At 47.1% G+C, this 20,664-nt stretch overlaps 1 protein-coding gene across 1 annotated transcript in view; it reads right to left on the reverse strand.

The window, feature by feature from the left end:
• LOC140493879 (cytosolic carboxypeptidase 2-like) overlaps positions 1 to 20,664 on the reverse strand; it is an 87,250-nt gene that overhangs the window by 28,462 nt on the left and 38,124 nt on the right. The window contains exons 8-13 of the mRNA XM_072592873.1: positions 19,696 to 19,855; positions 13,187 to 13,313; positions 8,511 to 8,611; positions 7,874 to 8,004; positions 5,810 to 5,876; positions 84 to 185 (exon numbers count right to left, since the gene is read on the reverse strand). Of these exons, the coding sequence (XP_072448974.1) occupies positions 84 to 185; positions 5,810 to 5,876; positions 7,874 to 8,004; positions 8,511 to 8,611; positions 13,187 to 13,313; positions 19,696 to 19,855 (688 nt within the window). The remainder of the gene's footprint in view (positions 1 to 83; positions 186 to 5,809; positions 5,877 to 7,873; positions 8,005 to 8,510; positions 8,612 to 13,186; positions 13,314 to 19,695; positions 19,856 to 20,664) is intronic.

Below are 20,664 nucleotides of genomic sequence, written 5' to 3' on the forward strand. Positions count from 1 at the left end.
TGTGAAGAGCTTGAGAGCTGTCCCAGCCCCTATGCCCACGTTGGGTGTCCGCACTGACACTGTCCCAGTTGATGATCACTCACTGTCTGATGCTTGATGCGAGCAGGCAGGCCTGGCCCACTGAAGTACTGCCGCAGTTTGTTTCTCTCCTTTCTGGTCCTCAGCCGTTTCTTTTTCTGCCGTGACTGAGTGAAGGAAGCAGAGGCAAGATGCAGTGTCACCGTGTGCTCTAGGTGCTGGTCGGCCTGGCTAGAGAACACACTATAGTGTGCCAGGACACCCGAATTAGCTTGACAACTCTGTTGTCAGCGCCTGTTCACACATTCCAATCCCAGGACAGACACAGACAGACTCAGGGGCTACTCCTATTACTATCACTGCTACTACAATCCGCCCCACATAACCCTGCACAATTTTCAGACTTACAAAGGGAAAAGATTCAGAAGGAAGAGTTACATGTAATGTGAACACACGAATGGCTCTAAAGTCATGAAGCAGAGATTCTTTATTCCACTGGCATTTAGTTCATGACAAACCAAAAGGATAAACAAGGATTTATTCATGCTGTTTTCAGGGAATGACCATTTGAGTGACATTGGACTGAGGAATTCTTTACTCTATGCTACTCTCTCCCCACCCCCACCCTCCTCTAGCTTATCTCTCCACCCTTCAGGCTCTCTGCCTTTATTCCTGATGAAGGGCTTTTGCCCGAAACGTCGATTTTACTGCTCCTCGGATGCTGCCTGAATTGTTGTACTCTTCCAGCACCACTAATCCAGAATCTGGTTTCCAGCACCTGCAGTCATTGTTTTTGCCTAATTCTTTGGCCTGACAGCTCTCTCTCTCTCTCTCTGGCAACCTTCTCAGCAAAGACACAGTTAAAAGTCACACAACACCATGTTATAGTCCAACAGGTTTAATTGGAAGCACTAGCTTTCAGAGCGCTGCTCCTTCATCAGGTATTGTGTGATTTTTAACTTGGTCCACTCCAGTCCAACACCCACACCCCCACATCGTGGCAAAGACATACGCTGACTATAACAGAGTCCGGATTAGTGGTGCTGGAAGAGCACAGCAGTTCAGGCAGCATCCGAGGAGCAGTAAAATTGACGTTTTGGGCAAAAGCCCTTCATCAGGATTACAGGCAGAGAGCCTGAAGGGTGGAGAGATAAGCTAGAGGAGGGTGGGGGTGGGGAGAAAGTAGCATAGAGTACAATGGGTGAGTGGGGGAGGGGATGAAGGTGATAGGTCGGGGGCGGGGGGAAGGGTGGAGTGGATAGGTGGAAAAGAAGATAGGCAGATAGGACAAGTCATGGGGACAGTGCTGAGCTGGAAATTTGGAACTAGGGTGAGGTGGGGGAAGGGGAAATGAGGAAGCTGTTGAAGTCCACATTGATGCCCTGGGGTTGAAGTGTTCCGAGGCGGAAGATGAGGCGTTCTTCCTCCAGGCGTCTGGTGGTGAGGGAGCGGCGGTGAAGGAGGCCCAGGACCTCCATGTCCTCGGTAGAGTGGTGTGGTTGATTGGTGCGGGTGTCCCAGAGATGTTCCCTAAAGCACTCTGCTAGGAGGTGTCCAGTCTCCCCAATGTAGAGGAGACCGCATCGGGAGCAACGAATACAATAAATGATATTGGTGGATGTGCAGGTAAAACTTTGATGGATGCGGAAGGCTCCTTTCATCATCACAAAGTGAAAATCCACAGCTTTCTGGGGTAAAGCTTTTGAAAGATTCCCAACACTCTGAAGACATTTCTACTCTCAGTTTAAAATGGCTGACTGCTTTGTACCATAGCTGTTACACTATATAACTATGGCAACTGTCTCTCAGTACCTTCTAAGCTTTGTTCCTTTCGGACTTCGGAATGTAGGTCCATTCTGATCAATAAGCAACATCCAAACCTAACCCTTGTACAGACAAAGAGACTGTTAGCTAGACACTCCACCTCTCACTCTTCACTGACCCCTGTAGCCTTGATTCCAGTAGTCAGGACCTCGCTGGCTGAAAACAGCCAGAGCTCACTTGTAATAGTCTCTGAATACACACCTGGCCCTCCCAATCCACGTGTGTATGACACAATTTGGGAACCCACAATTAGAGAAGTGTGTGTGTCTGTGTCTGTGTGTCTGTCTGTCTGTCTGTTTCTGTGTGTGTCTCTGTCTGTATGTGTACATGTGCCTGTCTCTGTGTGTGTGTGTGTGCATGCACGCCTGTCTGCCTGTGTGTTTGTGTGTGTGTGTGTGTGTATAGGGTGATGTAGGCAGCACTGTGTGTGAGGGGTGTGTTTTGGAGGTGGGTGTGTGGGTGTTGGGCTGGAGAGGAAGGATTGCAGGGGTATTGAGATGGATGTGTGGGAGGATTGGAGCACAGAGACGTGTTTGGAGGTCACTGGGGGGGTCTTTGATGGGCACTTAGAGATTTTAGGGGGGGCACCAGGAGGTACTTGTGGGAGTGTTCTGGATTGCTAGACACTGCATGGTCACTTGGAAAATCACGGTGATATTATTACAGGGATCCATTATTAAGGATGAGATTGTGGAACATTTGAAAATACATGGAATAATAGAGCTGAATCAGCACAGCTTCATCAAGGGGAAGCCATGCCTAACAAATTTGTCAGAATTCTTTAAGGAGGTGATGAGCAAGTTGGACAAAGGCGAGTCAATGGCCGTGATCTATTTGGGTTTCCACAAGGTTTTAGAGAAGGTGTCACACAGGAGTCTGCAACACCTTCTCTAAAGCCTTCACTAAGGTAAGAGCCCTCAGTGTTAGGGGCATTGCACTGGCATAGATAGAGGATTGACTGACTGGCAAAAGAAAGAAGAAAAAAGAAAATTTAAAGTCCAGAAACAGGCCATTCAGCCCTCCAAGCCTGAGCCGATCCAAATCCACGGTCTAAATCTGTCGCCCAATTCCTAAGGATTTGTATCCCTTTGCTCCCCACCTCCTCATGCATCTGTCCAGATGCACCTTAAATGAATCTACCATGCCTGCCTCTACCACCTCTGCTGGCAACGCGTTCCAGGCACCTATCACCCTCTGTGTTAAGTACTTGCCGCGTGTATCCCCCTTAAAGTTTTCACCTCCCACCTTGAAAGCGAGACCTCTCATTATTGAATCCCTCACCCTGGGGAAAAGCTTATCTCGATCAACCCTGTCTATACCCTTCAGGATTCTGTAGACTTCAATCAAGTCCCCCCTCAATCTCCTTGTTTCTAATGAAAACAATCCTAACCTACTCAACCTCTCTTCATAGCTAGCACCTTCCATACCAGGCAACATCCTTGTGAAACCCTTCCTTCATCTATCAACTTGGTCACTTCCTCAAAGAATTCTATTAAGTTGGTAAGGCACGATCTCTCCTGCACAAAACCATGTTGCCTATCACTGATAAGCCCATTCTTTTCCAAATATAAATAGATCCTATCCCTCAGTACCCTCTCCAGCAACTTTCCCACCACCGACATCAGGCTCACTAGTCTGTCGTTACCTGGAATACCCCTACTACCCTTCTTGTACAGGGGGACAACATGAGCAACCCTCCAGTCCTCTGGCACCTCACCTGTGTTTCAGGATACCATGAAGATATCTGTCAGGGCCCCAGCTATTTCCTCTCTTGCCTCCCATCCGGTCCTGGGGATTTGTCCACCTTAATAATCTCTAGCCTACATCTTCCCTACTTATGTCAACGTGATCCAGACGAATCAAACTTCTATCTCTAATCTCAACATTCATCTTGTCCCTCTCCTCAGTGAACACTGATGCAAAGTAATCATTCAGAATCTTGCCCATTCTTTCAGGTTCGACATACAGCCTTCCTTCCTTATCCTTTAGTGGACCATGCCTTTCTCTAGTTACCCACTTGCTCCTTACGTAAGAATAAAATGCTTTGGGATTCTCTTTAATTCTGCTCGCTAAAGTTATTTCATCACCCCTTTTAGCCCGCTTGATTCCTTGTTTAAGACTTGTCCTATTCTTCCAGGGCCTGTTCTGTTTTTAGCTGCCTAGACCATATGTACGCCTCCTTTTTCCTCTTGGCTGGTCATACAATTTCTCCGGTCATCCACAGTTCAGGAATCTTGCCCTTCCTATCCTTTGCCTTCAACGGGACATGCCTATCCTGCACTATCTTTGGAAGCCTCCCACATCTCAAATGTGGATTTCCCTTCAAATTGCTGTGTCCACTCCACATTTCCCAGCTCCTGCCTAATTTTGATATAATTGGTCTTGGTCCAGTCAAGTACTCTTCCCTTAAGACCACTCTCATCTTTGTCTACGAATATTCTAAAACTTACAGAATTGTGGTCCCTGTTCCCAAAGAAATCCCCCACTGCAACCTCTACCACCTGGCCTGGCTTATTCCCCGGCACCAGGTCCAATATAGCCCCTTCCCTCATCGGACTATTGACATACTGCTCTAAAAGGCAAAGAGTTGGGATAAAGGGGTCTTTTTCAGGGTGGCAGCTGGTGACTAGTGGAGTTATGCAGGGGACCATGTTGGGAACACAACTATTCACAGTATACATTGCCAACCTGGACAAGGGAACTGAGGGCATCGTTGCTAATTTTGCAGATGACCTAAAGGTAATGGAGGGACAGGTAGTGTTGAGGAAGTGAAGAGTCTGCAGGAGGACTTGGACAGGCTAGGAGAGTGGACGAAGAAGTGGCAGATGGAACACAGTGTGGAAAAGTGTGAGTTCATGCATTTTGGTGAGAAGAATAGAGGTACAGGTCATTCTGTTGGAATGCGTGTTTCGTCAATGCTAATTGGCTATAATGCGATTGACGAATAGGCCGTGCTGTTTCTAAAGCACGAACTTTTAAAACATGTGTTGGCTATTACTGATTACATCGTCAACACTTTAAGTGCTATTTTTATTGCATGGTTTTTATATAGCTTTGCGTTACACAAGAACACAACTATCATGAAACAGCAGCATTACCTGTATAGACAATATCCTAAATGGGGAAAGCCTTTGGAAATCTGAAGTAAAAAAGGACTTGGGAGTCTCACGTTCAGGACAGTCTTAAGCTTAACATACAGGTTCAATTGGCAGTCGGGAAGGCTAATGCAATGTGAGCACTCATTTCAAGAGGGCAAGAGGAAAGGAAGAGTGATATACAGCTGAGACCATATAACATTCTGCTCAGACTGCATTTGGAATAGTGTGAGCAGTTTTGGGCCCCGTATCTAAGGAAGGAAGTGCTACACTTGGAGGGGATCCAGAGGAGGCGTACAAAAATGATCCCAAGGATGAAGAGCTTCTCATATGAGGACTGGTTGAGGACGCTGGGTCTGTACTCCATGGAGTTTAGAAATGGGGAGAGGGTGGGTATCTGATTGGAACTCACAGGATACTGAGAGGCCTGGATAGAGTGGACGTGGACAAGATATTTCCACTGATAGGAGAGACCAGGACCTGATGGCACAGCCTTGGAGTCAAGGGACAATCCTTTTGAACTGAGATGAAGAGGAATTTCTTTAGGTGGTTAACCTGTGGAACTCAATGCCACATAGAGGCCAAATCACTGAGTGTATTTAAGACTGAGATATAGACGGATGGATTGATTAGTAAGGGGATCAGGGTTACAGGGAAAAGGCAGGAGAATGGGGTTGAGAAACATATCAGCCATAATCATATGGTGGAGCAGATCTGACAGGCCAGATTGTCTAATCCTGCTCCTAAAGATCTCATGGTATTCTGTGGCATTGATGTTGTGACTGTGATTCCCATCCATTGAGACAGGTTCTAAATGACAAACGCCGAATATAAACCGCATTCAGGAACTCAATCTTTATGTTGTCACTCACCTGCTCTGCAAGTCTCATTAGATGTGCTGGGGGCCCATCTGACTCTGAGCTGTCAGATCCACTGGTACTGGTCAAAAATGAAGAAAGAGAAGTCATCAGAAGCTGTTTACCAGAGAACAACAAGTGACCAATTTATCCCTTCATCCAGTTACTCTCACACAAATGATCCAAATGGTCCCTTCTCAACTTACAACACAGTCCCTTCCTTATTTTGTTTTTTGTGACGTGGGAATCTTGCTTGAGTCAGTATTTATTGCCATTCCTAGTTACCCTTGAGGTGGTGCTGGTAAACTGCCTTCTTGAGTCCCTGCGGCCTATGTGCTATAGGTCGACCCATGAGCAGAGAGATTGAATTTGTCACTCCATCGCGATCAACCTCAATAAAGACTGCTTTTCATATTTCCAGCAGGTCCTTCCTTTCTGAACATCATCCAAAACTGGAACTCTGCTCAGACTGTTTAAAATCTTTACTTGGGATCTTATTTTGTCTGCGTCTCAGAGTCCACTCCCAGTGAAGGCCCTGTTGCCTATTCCACATAGGGGCTGATGCTCTCTGTCTCCACTGGATTTCACAAAGTCCACTCACTCACTCTGATTGGAAATGGCCCCTCTCTCTTTCACTTGGACTCCATAAAATGGCAGAGTAAGTCGGGTGGGTTTATTAAACAGTCAATAGAAAAATTAACATTCACTTTACAAATAGTCCAGTTACACCAATCACAGGCTTTAAGTATCTTTCAGATAACAAACAAGAATCGAAAACCAGGCCAGTTATATGGCGAGCATTTTCCTGGATAAGATCACATTATGTTGAGTTTTATTTGGCAGGATTTTCACTGTGAAGCTGAATTCTACAACTTACGAAACTCACTTCATCAATCACCATTAATTAATTATATCCCCTTTCAAACTCATGGAAGCGTTAGAAATGTGAAGTGATCCCTGACACAATAGGTTTACCGTATCCTGGGGATATTCAACGTGCAGAGTGCAAGATTTTTATTATTGTCAAGTTGATTATACTTAAGTCAATATGAGAGAAGTCAAGATTGTCAGAATATCAGACCTGTATACTTCCCAGTACGATCCCCTCACCCCCAGGCCAAAATAACCAACCAAAGGACAGCCTTAGCACAGAATGGTCAGGAATGGCTGAAAATTTGATTGTGTGTACTGCACAGCTCAGTGGAGATTAAAAGAGGAAGTGGTGTCTTAATTAAACCATATAATCTCGTGAGGGGCCTTGACAGTGAGGCTGTGGAGAGACTGTGGCCACTTATGGGAGAATCATGAAGTAGGGGGTTACTGTTTAAAAAATGAGGGGTCACCCAGTTTAAGCAGAGATGGGGTTTTCTTTTTCTCTCTGGGGCTTGAGAATGTTTGGAACTCTCTTCCTGAAAAGCTGTTGGAGGCAGAGACCTTGACCATTTTTAAGGCAGGGTTGGGTAGATTCTTGACTTCTGAAGAAGCGTCAGTGGACCTGAAATGTGAACTCAGCTTTCTCTCCACTGATGATGCCAGACTGGCTGAGTTCTCCCAGCTCCCCCTGGTATTATTTTTTTCCCTGCTGATATGAAAGTCACTTGGGGGCAGTTCTCAAGATTCAGTTTGTATAATGCTAGTTCAAATGTAGTGGCACATGTGCGTACACACACACGTACACACACCTCGTATTCACTCCTGACCAGCAAAGGTTTTTTGTACAACAGCAGCTCCACGTGCTGCAGCCCAACACCAAGATGCAGCGAAATCGACGTTTCGAGCAAAAGCCCTTCATCAGAAATAAGCTTTATTCCCGATGAAGGGCTTTTGCCCGAAACGTCGATTTTCCTGCTCCTTGGATGCTGCCTGAACTGCTGTGCTCTTCCAGCACCACTAATCCAGAATCTGGTTTCCAGCACCTGCAGTCCTTGTTTTTACCACCAAGACACATTGGCTTGCCAACAACTCCAATGTATGAAAATGTACATATCTCACTCTTTGGAACCACAAATAGTAACAATGCATGTATCATTTTGATGGTCAATCTCAGCACTTGGTGCTATTTAGTTTGGGTGCTCATACCTGGACTCAAAGTCGGATATAGACATATCGCACAGGGACACATTGGGATCGTATTCCCGGCCTGACTTCTCCCAGCGTAGATGGAGCTCCCTTTGCAGCGCTGTCCGTATCTCTTCCAAACACTGCTCAAACTGAATAGGGAGAGGACGGATATATGGAAATATGTAAACACAATTGCACGCGTGTGTGTGTACCTCTCTGCATCTGTCCTTATTTCTGTGTTTGTGTCTGTGTTTGTGTGTAAATCTGCGATTGTGTATGTTTGTCCATTTATGTGCCCGTAGCCCACATCTAGTCCTTAAGAAGGGTTAAAACCCTAAACATTGCCTTTTCCACCTCCTGATGCTGCCTGGTTTGCTGTGTACTTCCATCTTCCTGTTTGTCTCCTTTGGATTCCAGCATCTGCTTTTCTTGTTTTTTTTTTCAAATGCGTGTTGGCCACAGGTCCCATTCTGAAGTGTAGACTGTGTGTTGTATGTTGAATGTGAGTGCAGACAGCTTTATGGGTTCAGTAAAAGTTCCACAGACTGTCCTTTGTGCCACACCCAGAGGGATGTGATTGATATTACTGCTGTCCACAGTAAAGTAGCTATTTGGGATATTGAGTGGGGGCAATGCCGAGCATGGTTCTGCTAACCTTTGAGCTGTCAGGGTCACAGAAGTCCAACAGGGTGTCACAGAAATGATAGCCCAGTGACTTGAGGTCTTCAATGCTGAAGTGAGTCCCTCTTCGTGGCCCTGATGAAACACAAACAACTTTCAGCTTTCAATGAAGTGACACAGCACAGGTTAGTCCAGCCCGCTCACACACTGTCACACTCACTCATACACCTACACACGCACGCACACACACCTCTACACCCCTACACACACACACACACACACACACACACACACACACACATCCCTACACACACACACACACCTCTACACCCCTACACACACACACACACACACACCTCTACACCCCCACACACACCTCTACACCCCCACACACACACACACCTGCACCCCTACACACACACCTCTACACCCCCACACACACCTCTACACCCCCACACACACCTCTACACCCCCACACACACACACACCTGCACCCCTACACACACACACACACACACCCCTACAAACACACACTTTTCCACACCTACACCCCTATACACAAACACACCTCTACACACCTACACCCCTATACACACGCACACCTCTACACATCTACACCCCTACAAACACATGCACATCTCTACACATCTACACCCCTACACACACACACACACCTACACCCCAACACACACACGCCTCTACACATCTGCACACCTACACATGCACTCACACACCTCTACACATCTACACCCCTACACACACCTCTACACACACATGCACATCTCTACACATCTACACCCCAACACACACACACCTCTACACATCTGCACACCTTCACACGCATGCACACACACACACACACACACACACAACTACACCCCTATACACACACATGCACACACACACCTACACATCTACACCCCCCCCCACACACACCTCTACACACACATGCATACACACCTCTACACATCTACACCCCTACACACATACACACCTACATCCCTACACATACACACACCCACCTCTACACATCTACAACCCTATACACACACACCTTTACTCACCTACACCCCTACACACACACAAAACTACAGACACACATACCCCTCTACACGCACACACTACACACAGACATACAACATACGCCACTACATACACACCCCTACACACAGAGACACATACACCACTACAGACACACATACCCCTCTACACACAGACAGACAGACATCTCTCCACACACACACGCACTCCTATACACACACACACGTGCATTGCTACACACACACAACCACACCTGTACAGACACAAAGACTAACACATGCACCTTGACACAGAAAGACACATATACACCTATATACACAGACAACCCTGCCCCCCCCTCACACAGACACACACGGAGACACACACACACTCCCAGGCTAACTCTCCCCACCTCCCATTCACACAGACACACACACCCCCAACCCCACTCACACACAGAGACACCCTCACACCTAAACAGACTATAGACACCCACCACACACACTTCACACACAAACACATACCGAACCCCACACAGACACAGTCAGATACACAGCCCCCCTCCCACACACAAATACAGATACATACACATAATCCCATATAGACAAATGGACATCCCCATTAATCCAGCACCTTTAACAGAGAAGAGTCGCTGTTCTCCTTGTCTGAACCAGTCACCTTCCCATTCCTGCCCTGTGACTCACTGACACAGGCTCAAGCTTTACACACTGCGCTGAGTCTGCTGTGAGAGACCACTCTCTCTGGCAGCTCGCTGAGATAGAACATTCTGTGTGCATTGTACGTAACCGAGCAGAGGTGCCATCCACACCTTCATGCCATCTGCACAAACACCCACTTCCCACCTTGCCCGACTTCAGCTCCAGGTCAGATTAAAAAAAAACTTTTATTATCTTGAGATTTGACTGGCTAATCACACTGTATCTACTGGAAGCTCATCCAAACTGCTGCTTAACTCACAGTGAAAACCTCTGGTTGACTCCCACTTTGAGGGAAGCCATATTTTGAGATTAAAGTCACATTGTTCTTTCCCAAGGTCTCTCACTCTTTCCCATTTCGGACAATTTCCCATTTCGGCAGTGAAACCGGACTGGTCAAGAGGACAGGAGGAGTCCCAAGCAGATAAAGAGCTGCAAAGACAGGGTCAATTCATCATGGACAATGTGTTTGCTTTCTGAACATCTGAAGGATGTTCGAGATCTGGACAATGGCACCAGCATGCTGGCCAGTGTGAGGAGGAGAATGAGGGCAAGTCTGATGTGGCCATTATTGAGGATTTAGATTGCATTCACTACAGTGTGGAAACAGGCCCTTCGGCCCAACAAGTCCACACCGAACCTCCGAAGAGCAACACACCCAGACCCATTCCCCAACGATCACCCCTGACAAATGCACCTAACACTACGGGCAATTTAGCATGGCCAATTCACCTAACATGCATATCTTTGGACTGTGGGAGGAAACCAGAGCACCCGCAGGAAACCCACGCAGACACGGGGAGAATGTGCAAACTCCACACAGACAGTCACCCAAGACTGGGATCGAACATGGGTCCCTGGTGCTGTGAGGCAGCAGTGCTAACCACTGAGCCATTGAGGATTTAGTGTTTCAGGTAATGTGGTAACCTTTGTAAACAGTATTGAAAAGCCCACATGACTCACTTCCAGCCTGTTATCAAGACAAGGAGCATTTTGACAGGATTTTGAAGAGAGAGGAGGACGATCCAGCCATTATGTCCACAATGGAAGCAACAACACAGGAAGCAACACGTGAGGGCTTCTTTCTCAACAGTGCCAGGAACATGGAGCTAAACTACACCTCATAATCTGAGGGGTAGTAAGCTCTCAATGCTTATCTGAGCCATGCCTGAACTGGCAAAGGGATCAGATGATTAGGCATGTCAACACAGGTGACAGGTGAAAGGTGGTTGGAAAGGGGGGAGTCTGTTTCCTGAGGCATTGACCCCAGTCCTGGGACAAAGAGAACTGTTTATTGGGATAAGGCACTATGTCAACTGGAGTCTGTAATTAAGAAGAGATTGACAGAACAGGTCCACTGTTCTCAGCTGGTCAGAGAGAGTTAGCACGGGTTTATAAAAGGGAGGTCAGACCTAGCCAACCTGATACAGAGTTTCTGAAGAGAAGACTGAAACAGTGGACTGTGCTGGAATATCTCTGGATGTTATTCAAATGAATGTGCAGAAGGCATTTAATGAAGGTCCCCAATGAGAGACTGTGGTGAAGGAATTAAAGGCAAATTGTCAACCTGGTTGGGAAATGGGTGAGTGAAGGGAGGCAGAGAGTGAGGAAAATGGGCAGGACGGTGGAGTGTGTCCAGTGATAGCCCAGCAGGATTTGTGCTGAGGGGCAATTATAAACAACTCTGATGATTTTTCATAGAAATGTGATAGAAAAGCACATTCTGATTGACTGATGGTGCCAAAGTGAGTAGCTCTGTAAGCAGTGTGGAGAGAAACATCAAATCATAGAGATATTGATGGACTGTGGATGAATTAACCTGAGATAAATGGATTGCAATGTGGCCAGGGAAGCATAATATGTGTGAAAGGGTTAGTTATGGATACTGCATTCAGCTTTGCCCCATATGATGAGATAAAACAATGAAATTGGAAAAAGGAGAAAGTGAGGACTGCAGATACTGGAGATCAGAGCTGAAAATGCGTTGCTAGAAAAGCGCAGCAGGTCAGGCAGCATCCAAGGAGCAGGAGAATCGACGTTTCGGGCTTGAGCCCTTCTTCAGGAATGAGGAGAGTGTGCCAAGCAGGCTAAGATAAAAGGTAGGGAGGAGGAACTTGGGGGAGGGGCATTGGGAATGCGATAGGTGGAAGGAGGTTAAGGTGAGGGTGATAGGCCGGAGTGGGGGTGGGGGCGGAGAGGTCAGGAAGAAGATTGCAGGTTAGGAAGGCGGTGCTGAGTTCGAGGGTAGGGACTGAGACAAGGTGGAGGGAGGGGAAATGAGGAAACTGGAGAAATCTGAGTTCATCACTTGTGGTTGGAGGGTTCCTAGGCGGAAGATGAGGCGCTCTTCCTCCAGCCGTCGTGTTGCCATGGTCTGGTGATGGAGGAGTCCAAGGACCTGCATGTCCTTGGTGGAGTGGGAGGGGGAGTTGAAGTGTTGAGCCACGAGGTAGTTGGGTTGGTTGGTCCGGGTGTCCCAGAGGTGTTCTCTGAAACGTTCAGCATGTAGGCGGCCTGTCTCCTCAATGTAGAGGAGGCCACATCGGGTGCAGCAGATGCAGTAAATGATGTGTGTGGAGGTGCTGGTGAATTTGTGACGGCAAGTCTACACTGATGTTGGTGTGCTGGCAGCCATGATTGAATGGCAGAGCAGACTCAAAGAGCTGAATGGCCTAATTTCTGCTCCTATGTCTTATGGTCTTATCCCTGGTTCCTGATAATAATTGTGTCTATGTGACTTGTAACAAGGTCCAACATACAATAAACTACATCTTATTGTTCAGGCAAGTGTCTTTTCTTGTCACTTAAGATCCACCCTGGACCCACTGTTAACTAAACATGTCCTTAGAACCAGTGCTGAAAGGAGGATTGGTGATAACACACAATGCCAACCATTAGCCGGTACTGAGTGGTTCCGAGTATGTACAACTGACCCATGTGAGGTTAGGGTGAGCAATGAGAATACTCTACTCACCCAGGGTGGATCCCGCAAAGGTTGTTTCCATTGTGTAACTGTGAGTTATTCCCATCCTCCACATCACAATCCGACCCGTGCCCTCCTTTCCCCTTTGAACTTTGAACTTGCAACTCTGATAAGAAAACTGACATGAACAGGGGCAGTCAATGACCTGTTCGTTCACTTATACTTCAAGCATTACTGACATTTCAATGGTTTACCAGCAAATTGATAACCATCCCAGCTCAATCCCCAGAAAGGTCACTAACCCACTTGAGACAAGCTCAACCATGGGCACTGCACCATCAGCTCAGTAGAGGAATGACAGACCCTGGTGTGGGGGAAGGGGTTCAGTCTGTTTAGGACAACCACCCTTTGAAGCTCAAATGGAAGTTGTTTCCCCAGGGACAGACAGACGACATGCAGTGAAGGCGGCCAGGGTTACAACACCGTCCACCCCAACCCTGACAAACACCTTGTACACTCCCACCTAGAAATTCTTTGACAGGGAAGCAGTGGGCTAGTGGTATTATCACTGGATGGCTAATCCAGAGATCCAGGTTCGGGGGACCTGGATTCAAATCCTGCTACAGCAGATGGCGGAATTTGAATTCAATAAAAATCTGGAATTAGATTTTTGTCTGACGATGACCATGATATGTCAAAATATATCTGGTTCATTCATGTTGTTCAAGGAAGGAAACCTTACCTGGTCTGGCCTCTCTGTGGCCCGAGACCGACAACAATGTGGTTGACTCTTAACTGCCCTAATTAGTGGTGGTAATAAGTGCTATTGCTTAGCCATTGTCACACACAAGCCATGATGAAAGAAAAATGTCTTCCTGAGAACAGGAGGAACTGCCAGATCATTTACGAACACAACCCAGCACCTCCACCCCACAGCCAGCATTACCTCAAATACCCGCCCACCCAACAGACACTCAAGCACATCCAACTCACAAACCCCCCCCCATGGCCATTAGACCCACACATTCATCCCAATATCTGCCCTCACCCAACCCTAGACCTACCTCTCCACCTCAGCTCCACCCTCACCCACACAATGAATTGAATTACAAAACTAGAGAAGAAAGTCATTCAGCCCATTTTATCTGTACTGATCTTCCGAAGTGCCAATTCTTTAAATTCCTCTCTTCTCTCACTAGCCCTGCACATCCTTTGTTCAGATAACTCAAATTCCCTTGAAAACCCTCATTGACACTACCTCCCCACACACTCAGACAGTACATTCCAGACCCTAACCCCTCGAGTGAACCTGCCTCCCCCCACTCTCTCAGATAGTACATTCCAGACCCTAACCCTTTGAGTGAACCTGCCTTCCCCCCACTCTCTCAGATAGTACATTCTTGATCCAATTCCCTTTCAGCGTGAAAACATTTTTCCTACCTCATATTTGTTACCTTTACAACTCTCTTTAAAACTGTTCTGTCTTGTTCTTTTACGAACAGGAATACTTTATCCTGCTGTACTATGTCCAGACGTCATATGATTTTTTTTTGAAAAGCTACTTCAGACTTCCTTTTCGCCTTCCCCACTCCAACGTGAAGTCACAACCTCTCCATTCTACCCTCATAATTGAAGTTTCTCATTTCTGGAACAATTCTTGTAAGTTAGAACATAGAACATAGAACATAGAACATTACAGCGCAGTACAGGCCCTTCGGCCCTCGATGTTGCGCCGATCAAAGCCCACCTAACCTACACTAACCCACTATCCTCCATATACCTATCCAATGCACGCTTAAATACCCATAAAGAGGGAGAGTCCACCACTGCTACTGGCAGGGCATTCCATGAACATACAACTCGCTGAGTGAAGAACCTACCCCTAACATCAGTCCTATATCTACCCCCCCTTAATTTAAAGCTATGCCCCCTTGTAATCGCTGACTCCATACATGGAAAAAGGTTCTCACTGTCAACCCTATCTAACCCCCTAATCATCTTGTACACCTCTATCAAATCTCCCCTAAACCTTCTTTTCTCCAATGAAAACAACCCCAAGTGCCTCAGCCTTTCCTCATAGGATCTTCCTACCATACCAGGCAACATCCTGGTAAACCTCCTCTGCACCCGTTCCAGTGCCTCCACATCCTTCCTATAGTATGGCGACCAAAACTGCACACAATATTCCAGATGCAGCCGCACCAGAGTCTTATACAACTGCAGCATGACCTCAGGACTCCGGAACTCAATTCCTCTACCAATAAAAGCCAGTACGCCATATGCCTTCTTCACTGCACTATTTACCTGGGTGGCAACTTTCAGAGATCTGTGTACATGGACACCAAGATCCCTCTGCTCTTCCACACTACCAAGTATCCGACCATTAGCCCAGTACCCCATCTTTTTGTTACTCTTACCAAAGTGAATCACCTCACACTTAGCTACATTGAACTCCATTTGCCACCTTTCTGCCCAGCTCTGCAGCTTCTCTATATCCCGCTGTAACCTGCCACATCCTTCCTCACTGTCTACAACTCCTCCGACTTTCGTATCATCCGCAAACTTGCTCACCCAACTTTCTAACCCTTCCTCCAGGTCATTTATAAAAATGACAAACAGCAATGGTCCCAAAACAGATCCTTGCGGAACAAGTTGGTTCTGGATTCTCTCCAATGTATTCACATCTTCCCAAAATGTGATTTGGAATGCCCTGCCTGGCAGAGTGGTGGTAATCGATTCCAGAGGAGGTTTCAAATGAGCGCTGCACATAATCGTGCAAGTAACAGATTTAGAGGGTTGCAGAGTTCGGAGAGCCGAGACTACCTGCACAGCTATTTTGGGAAGTTGGTACACACACGATGGTGGTCTCCTTCAAAGAACACAGAGAAAAGAAAATTTACAGCACAGGAACAGACCCTTCGGCCCTCCAAGCCTGAGCCGATCCAAATGAACTGTCTAAACCTGTTGGTCAATTCCTCAGGATTTGTATCCCTCTACTCATGCATCTGTCCAGACGCATCTTAAAGGAATCTACCGTGCCTGCCTCTACCACCTCTGCTAATTTTATGATTCTACCATTCTATCCACACCAGTGAGAATTTCCTCCTCTTTCACATCTGTAAAGTGTGAAATCTTTAACGGTGGGTTGAAATGCTTGTCTTGAGAGTTAAATAATCTGTTCCTGAATCACAAATGTAAACAAATTCCCATGGATCACCAGGAATTCTCTCAGGCTGCTTTTAATAAAAAGCACTGTGAGGACAGAAATACTTACAGGGTTAGAGTTTGGATAAGTGAAATCTAATTTTATATGTGATGGGATTGCATTAGGCATTAGAGACATACCAGCCGAGAGTAAAGGAACTTGCTCTGCAGAAAGCTATAAACATGTGAAGCTCTGAGCTTGTTGATCAGCTAGAAGCAAGTGAGGACTGCAGATGCTGGAGATCAGAGTTGAGAGTGTAGTGCTAGAAAAGCACAGCAGGTCAGGCAGCATCCAAAGAGCAGGAGAATCAACGTTTCAGGTATAAGCCCCTCATCAGGAATGAGGCTTTTGTGCCAGGGGTGCTGAGAGATAAATGGGAGGAGGATGGGGCTGAGGGGAAGGTAGCTGGGAATGCAATAGGTACATGAAGATGGTTGGGGGGGTGGGGGGGGGAAGATGACAGGCCGGAGAGGAGGGTGGAGCAGATAGATGGGAAAGAAGTTGCATAGGTCAAGAGGGCGGTGCCATGTTGGAAGGTTGGGGCTGGGATGAGGTGGGGGGGATAGGGGAAATGGGGAAACTGGTGAAATCCACATTGATCCCGTGTGGTTGCAGGGACCCAAGGCAGAAGATAAGGATTTCTTCCTCCAGGTGTCGGGTGGTGAGGATTTGGTGATGGAGGAGGCCCAGGACCTGCATGTCCTTGATGGAGTGGGAGGGGGAGTTGAAGTGTTCAGCCCCAGGGCAGTGGGGTTGGTTGGTTCAGGTGTCCCAGAGATGTTCTCTGAAACAATCCGCAAGTAGGCGTCCTGTCTCCCCGACATAGAGGAGACCACATCGGGTGCAACGGATACAATAGATGACATTGGTGGAATTACAGGAAAAGTTCTGTCAAATGTGGAAAGATCCTTTGGAGCCTTGGATGGAGGCAAGGGGGGGGGGGGGGGGGGTGTGGGGAAGATGTGGGCACAGGCTTTGCACTTCTTGTGGTGGCAGGGGAGGGTGCGGGAGTGGGGCGTAGGCTGGCTGGGGAAGTGGATCTGACGAGGGAGTCGCGGAGGGAATGGTCTCTCCAGAGCACTGATAGGTGTTGGGAGGGAAATATATCCCTAGTGGTGGGGTCTGTTTGTAGGTGGCAGAAATAGCAGAGGATGATGCGATGTATCTGGAGATTGGTGGGGTGGAACGTGAGGATGGGCATTCTATCCTTGTTGTGTTGGGAGGGGTGGGGTTCAAGGGCGATGGTGCGGGAAGTAGAGGAGATGTGCTGGAGGGCATCGTCGACCACATGGGAGGGGAAATTGCTGTCTTTTAAGAAGGAGGCCATCTGGGATAATCTATGGTAGAATTGGTCCTCCTGGAAGCAGATACAGCAGAGGCGGAGGAATTGGGAATAAGGGATGGCGTTTTTAAAGGAGACAGGGTGGGAGGAGATGTACTCCAGGTAGCTGTGGGAGTCGGTGGGTTTGTAGTAGATGTCCGCCATTTGTCGGTCGCCGGAGATGGAGATGGAGAGGTTCAGGAAGGGGAGGGAGGTGCCTGAGATGGTCCAGGTGAACTTGAGGTCGAGGTGGAAGGTGTAGTGAAGTTGATGAACTGTTCAACCTCCTTGTGGGAGCAGGAGGTAGTGCTGATACAGTCATTGATGTAGCGGAGGAAAAAGGTGGGGGATGGTGGCAGTGTTGCTCGAGGGTAGTAATGGGAGAACAGACAAGACTTTGTAACATGCTGAGGGACACGCCTGGCCAAAGGAGAACAATACATTGGGAGAAAAGGGAAGGTATTTTTGAAGAAAACCCAATTGAAAGCCCAAGGCCAGACAGCAGGTTGTAAATATTGTAAAACAATTGGTACTGATGGGGATCACAACTGGTGCTTTTTTAACATTATACTCCCAGGGTGCAGCCATTCAATGACATCCTTGATCCTGGAAATACAGAGGCAATGATTAATGCCAACTCAAAACTGCTCTCAAAATGACTGTATCTCCAATCAGTACGGCTCTTCCAGTCTTCCTTATGCCTCTGCAGTGTTTTGAAATCTGGCTGCATTCCCTTGATGAACCTTCACTGTTAACAGGATTCAGAATTCAGGGCTGGTTACAGGGTCAAATACACTTGGGGGGATTCTTACACTAATTATTCCCTGCCTCCTTGAGCTGGAGGGCGACCACATAGAATCCCTACAATGTGGAGATCGGCCCTTCGGCCCAGCAAGTCCACACTGACACTCGGAAGAGTAACCCACACAGACCCATTCCCCTACCCTACTACTCTACATTTACCTCAGAATAATGCACCTAACCTCCACATTACTGAACACTTTGGGCAATTCAGCATGGCCAGTTCACCTAACCGGCACATCTTTGGACTGTGGGAGGAAACCCATGCAGACACGGGGAGAATGTGCAAACTCCACACAGACAGTCACCCGAGGCTGGAATCGAACTCGGGTCCCTGGCGCTGTGAGGCAGCAGTGTTGACCACTGAGCCACCGTGCCACCCAGAAATATGCTTTCTGTAAGGCTCACAATCTCACAAATTAAGAAGGCGAGCCCTGAGGAAAGGACTCAAAACATTAACTCTACTTTCTCTTCATAGATACTGCCAGGCTTCTGAGTTTTCCCAGCAATTTGTGTTTTTGCTTCTGATTTCCGGCGTCTCTATTCCTTTGAGTGTGTTTTTTCCTCACAAATTAGGAGGTTTTTAAAAAAATTAGTTCATGAGGCGTGTGCATCATTGGCTGGGCCAGCATTTATTGTCCAGATGTATTACACTAAATTAGTTAAGAGTCAACCACGTTGCTGTGGGTCTGGAGTCACATAGAGGCCAGACTAGGTATGTACAGAAGAATTCCTACCCATAAAGTGTGTTTTGAATGACAAGCAACAGTGTCTGCTGTTGGACTAGCTCTTAAGTTCCAGATCGTTATTGACGGATTAATTTCATGATCTGCGATTGTGGGATTCAAACCCATGGCCGCAAACTAATGTTCTGGATGACTAGCGCATTCTAGCGACTCATGAGGTTCACACAAAGCCATCCAGTTCCCAGCGGCTGCTCAAACACAGAAATCCAGAGCTCAGTTTGACGCCATTTCAAGCAGACTTGCTGTCTTATCCTGGGAGGCATCTTAGAATTCTCACGTGGAACAGGTTTACACACGGTCATGCAACCAAAACACCAAAAACCCAAACGCACTGACACCCAAAACCCTGCTCCCATTCCCTCCCACCCCTACCTCCCAATTCCCAACCCCACCTCACACTCCACCTATACAAACATGGTGCATGGTTCATCACACAATCCCCACACCACCTCCCCAAACCCCTACCCCCAGCCACAGGCTCCAGTACCTTGTCTGCTGCGTTTTTACTCATCATGAGGGGGAAGATCCTCTCCTGGAATCGCAGTGATGCAGTCTCGTTGTTGTTGCAGCCATACATGAATGCGTTGTTCTTCCTGCTGTGTCCATGGAAGTCACAGTAAATGACCACGTCCCGCTCCTCCAGTAACCTAGGGGGGATGGGGGGATGGGGGGGAGCCTCACTGTTAGCTCACTGTTTACCTTCACCCCATTTAATATTTAATCCTTCCTCATTCAATATCCCCCTCTTCAATATTTACCACATTTACACCCTCACCAGCTGCCCATTCACATTCTACACATTCACACTCTCCTCATTCAATATAGATTCGATTAGATTCCCTACAGTGTGGAACAGGCCCTTCGGCCCAACCAGTCCACAGCAACCCTCCCAAGAGTAACCCACCCAGACCCATTTCCCTCTAATGCACCTAACACTATGGGCAATTTAGCACAGCCAATTCACCTGACCTGCACATCTTTTGGACTGTGGGAGGAAACCAGAACACCCGGAGGAAACCCACGCAGACACGGGGAGAATGTGCAAACTCCACACAGACAGTCGCCCGAGGCTGGAATTGAACAAGAGGAAGTACGGCGTTGTGAAGACCATATAAAAGAACTGAATGAAGAGAGCCTTTCTACGCATGACAATTTAAGCACCTTGACCAAAGAGCTAGAGTACAAAGGGAATGAAGATCTGAAGATACAAAGTGAAGTCAACCAGAAAATTAGGTAAACCATTTGGATGGTGGTAAACAGTTTTGATAAAAAAAACCTTTATGTTTGGTTATTTATTTTGAACATTTCTTTACAGATCAGGTTTTATAAAGAAAAGTTCTCATCAGAAAAAAAAACATGATTACAATTGGAAATGGAAATATTGAATGTTGCACTTCATAATTTTTCAAATATACAATGGCACTCCCTATTCACACCCTCTCCGCATTCACCAATT

Source organism: Chiloscyllium punctatum, chromosome 22 (assembly GCF_047496795.1).
Source record: "Chiloscyllium punctatum isolate Juve2018m chromosome 22, sChiPun1.3, whole genome shotgun sequence".
Taxonomy (NCBI): domain Eukaryota; kingdom Metazoa; phylum Chordata; class Chondrichthyes; order Orectolobiformes; family Hemiscylliidae; genus Chiloscyllium; species Chiloscyllium punctatum.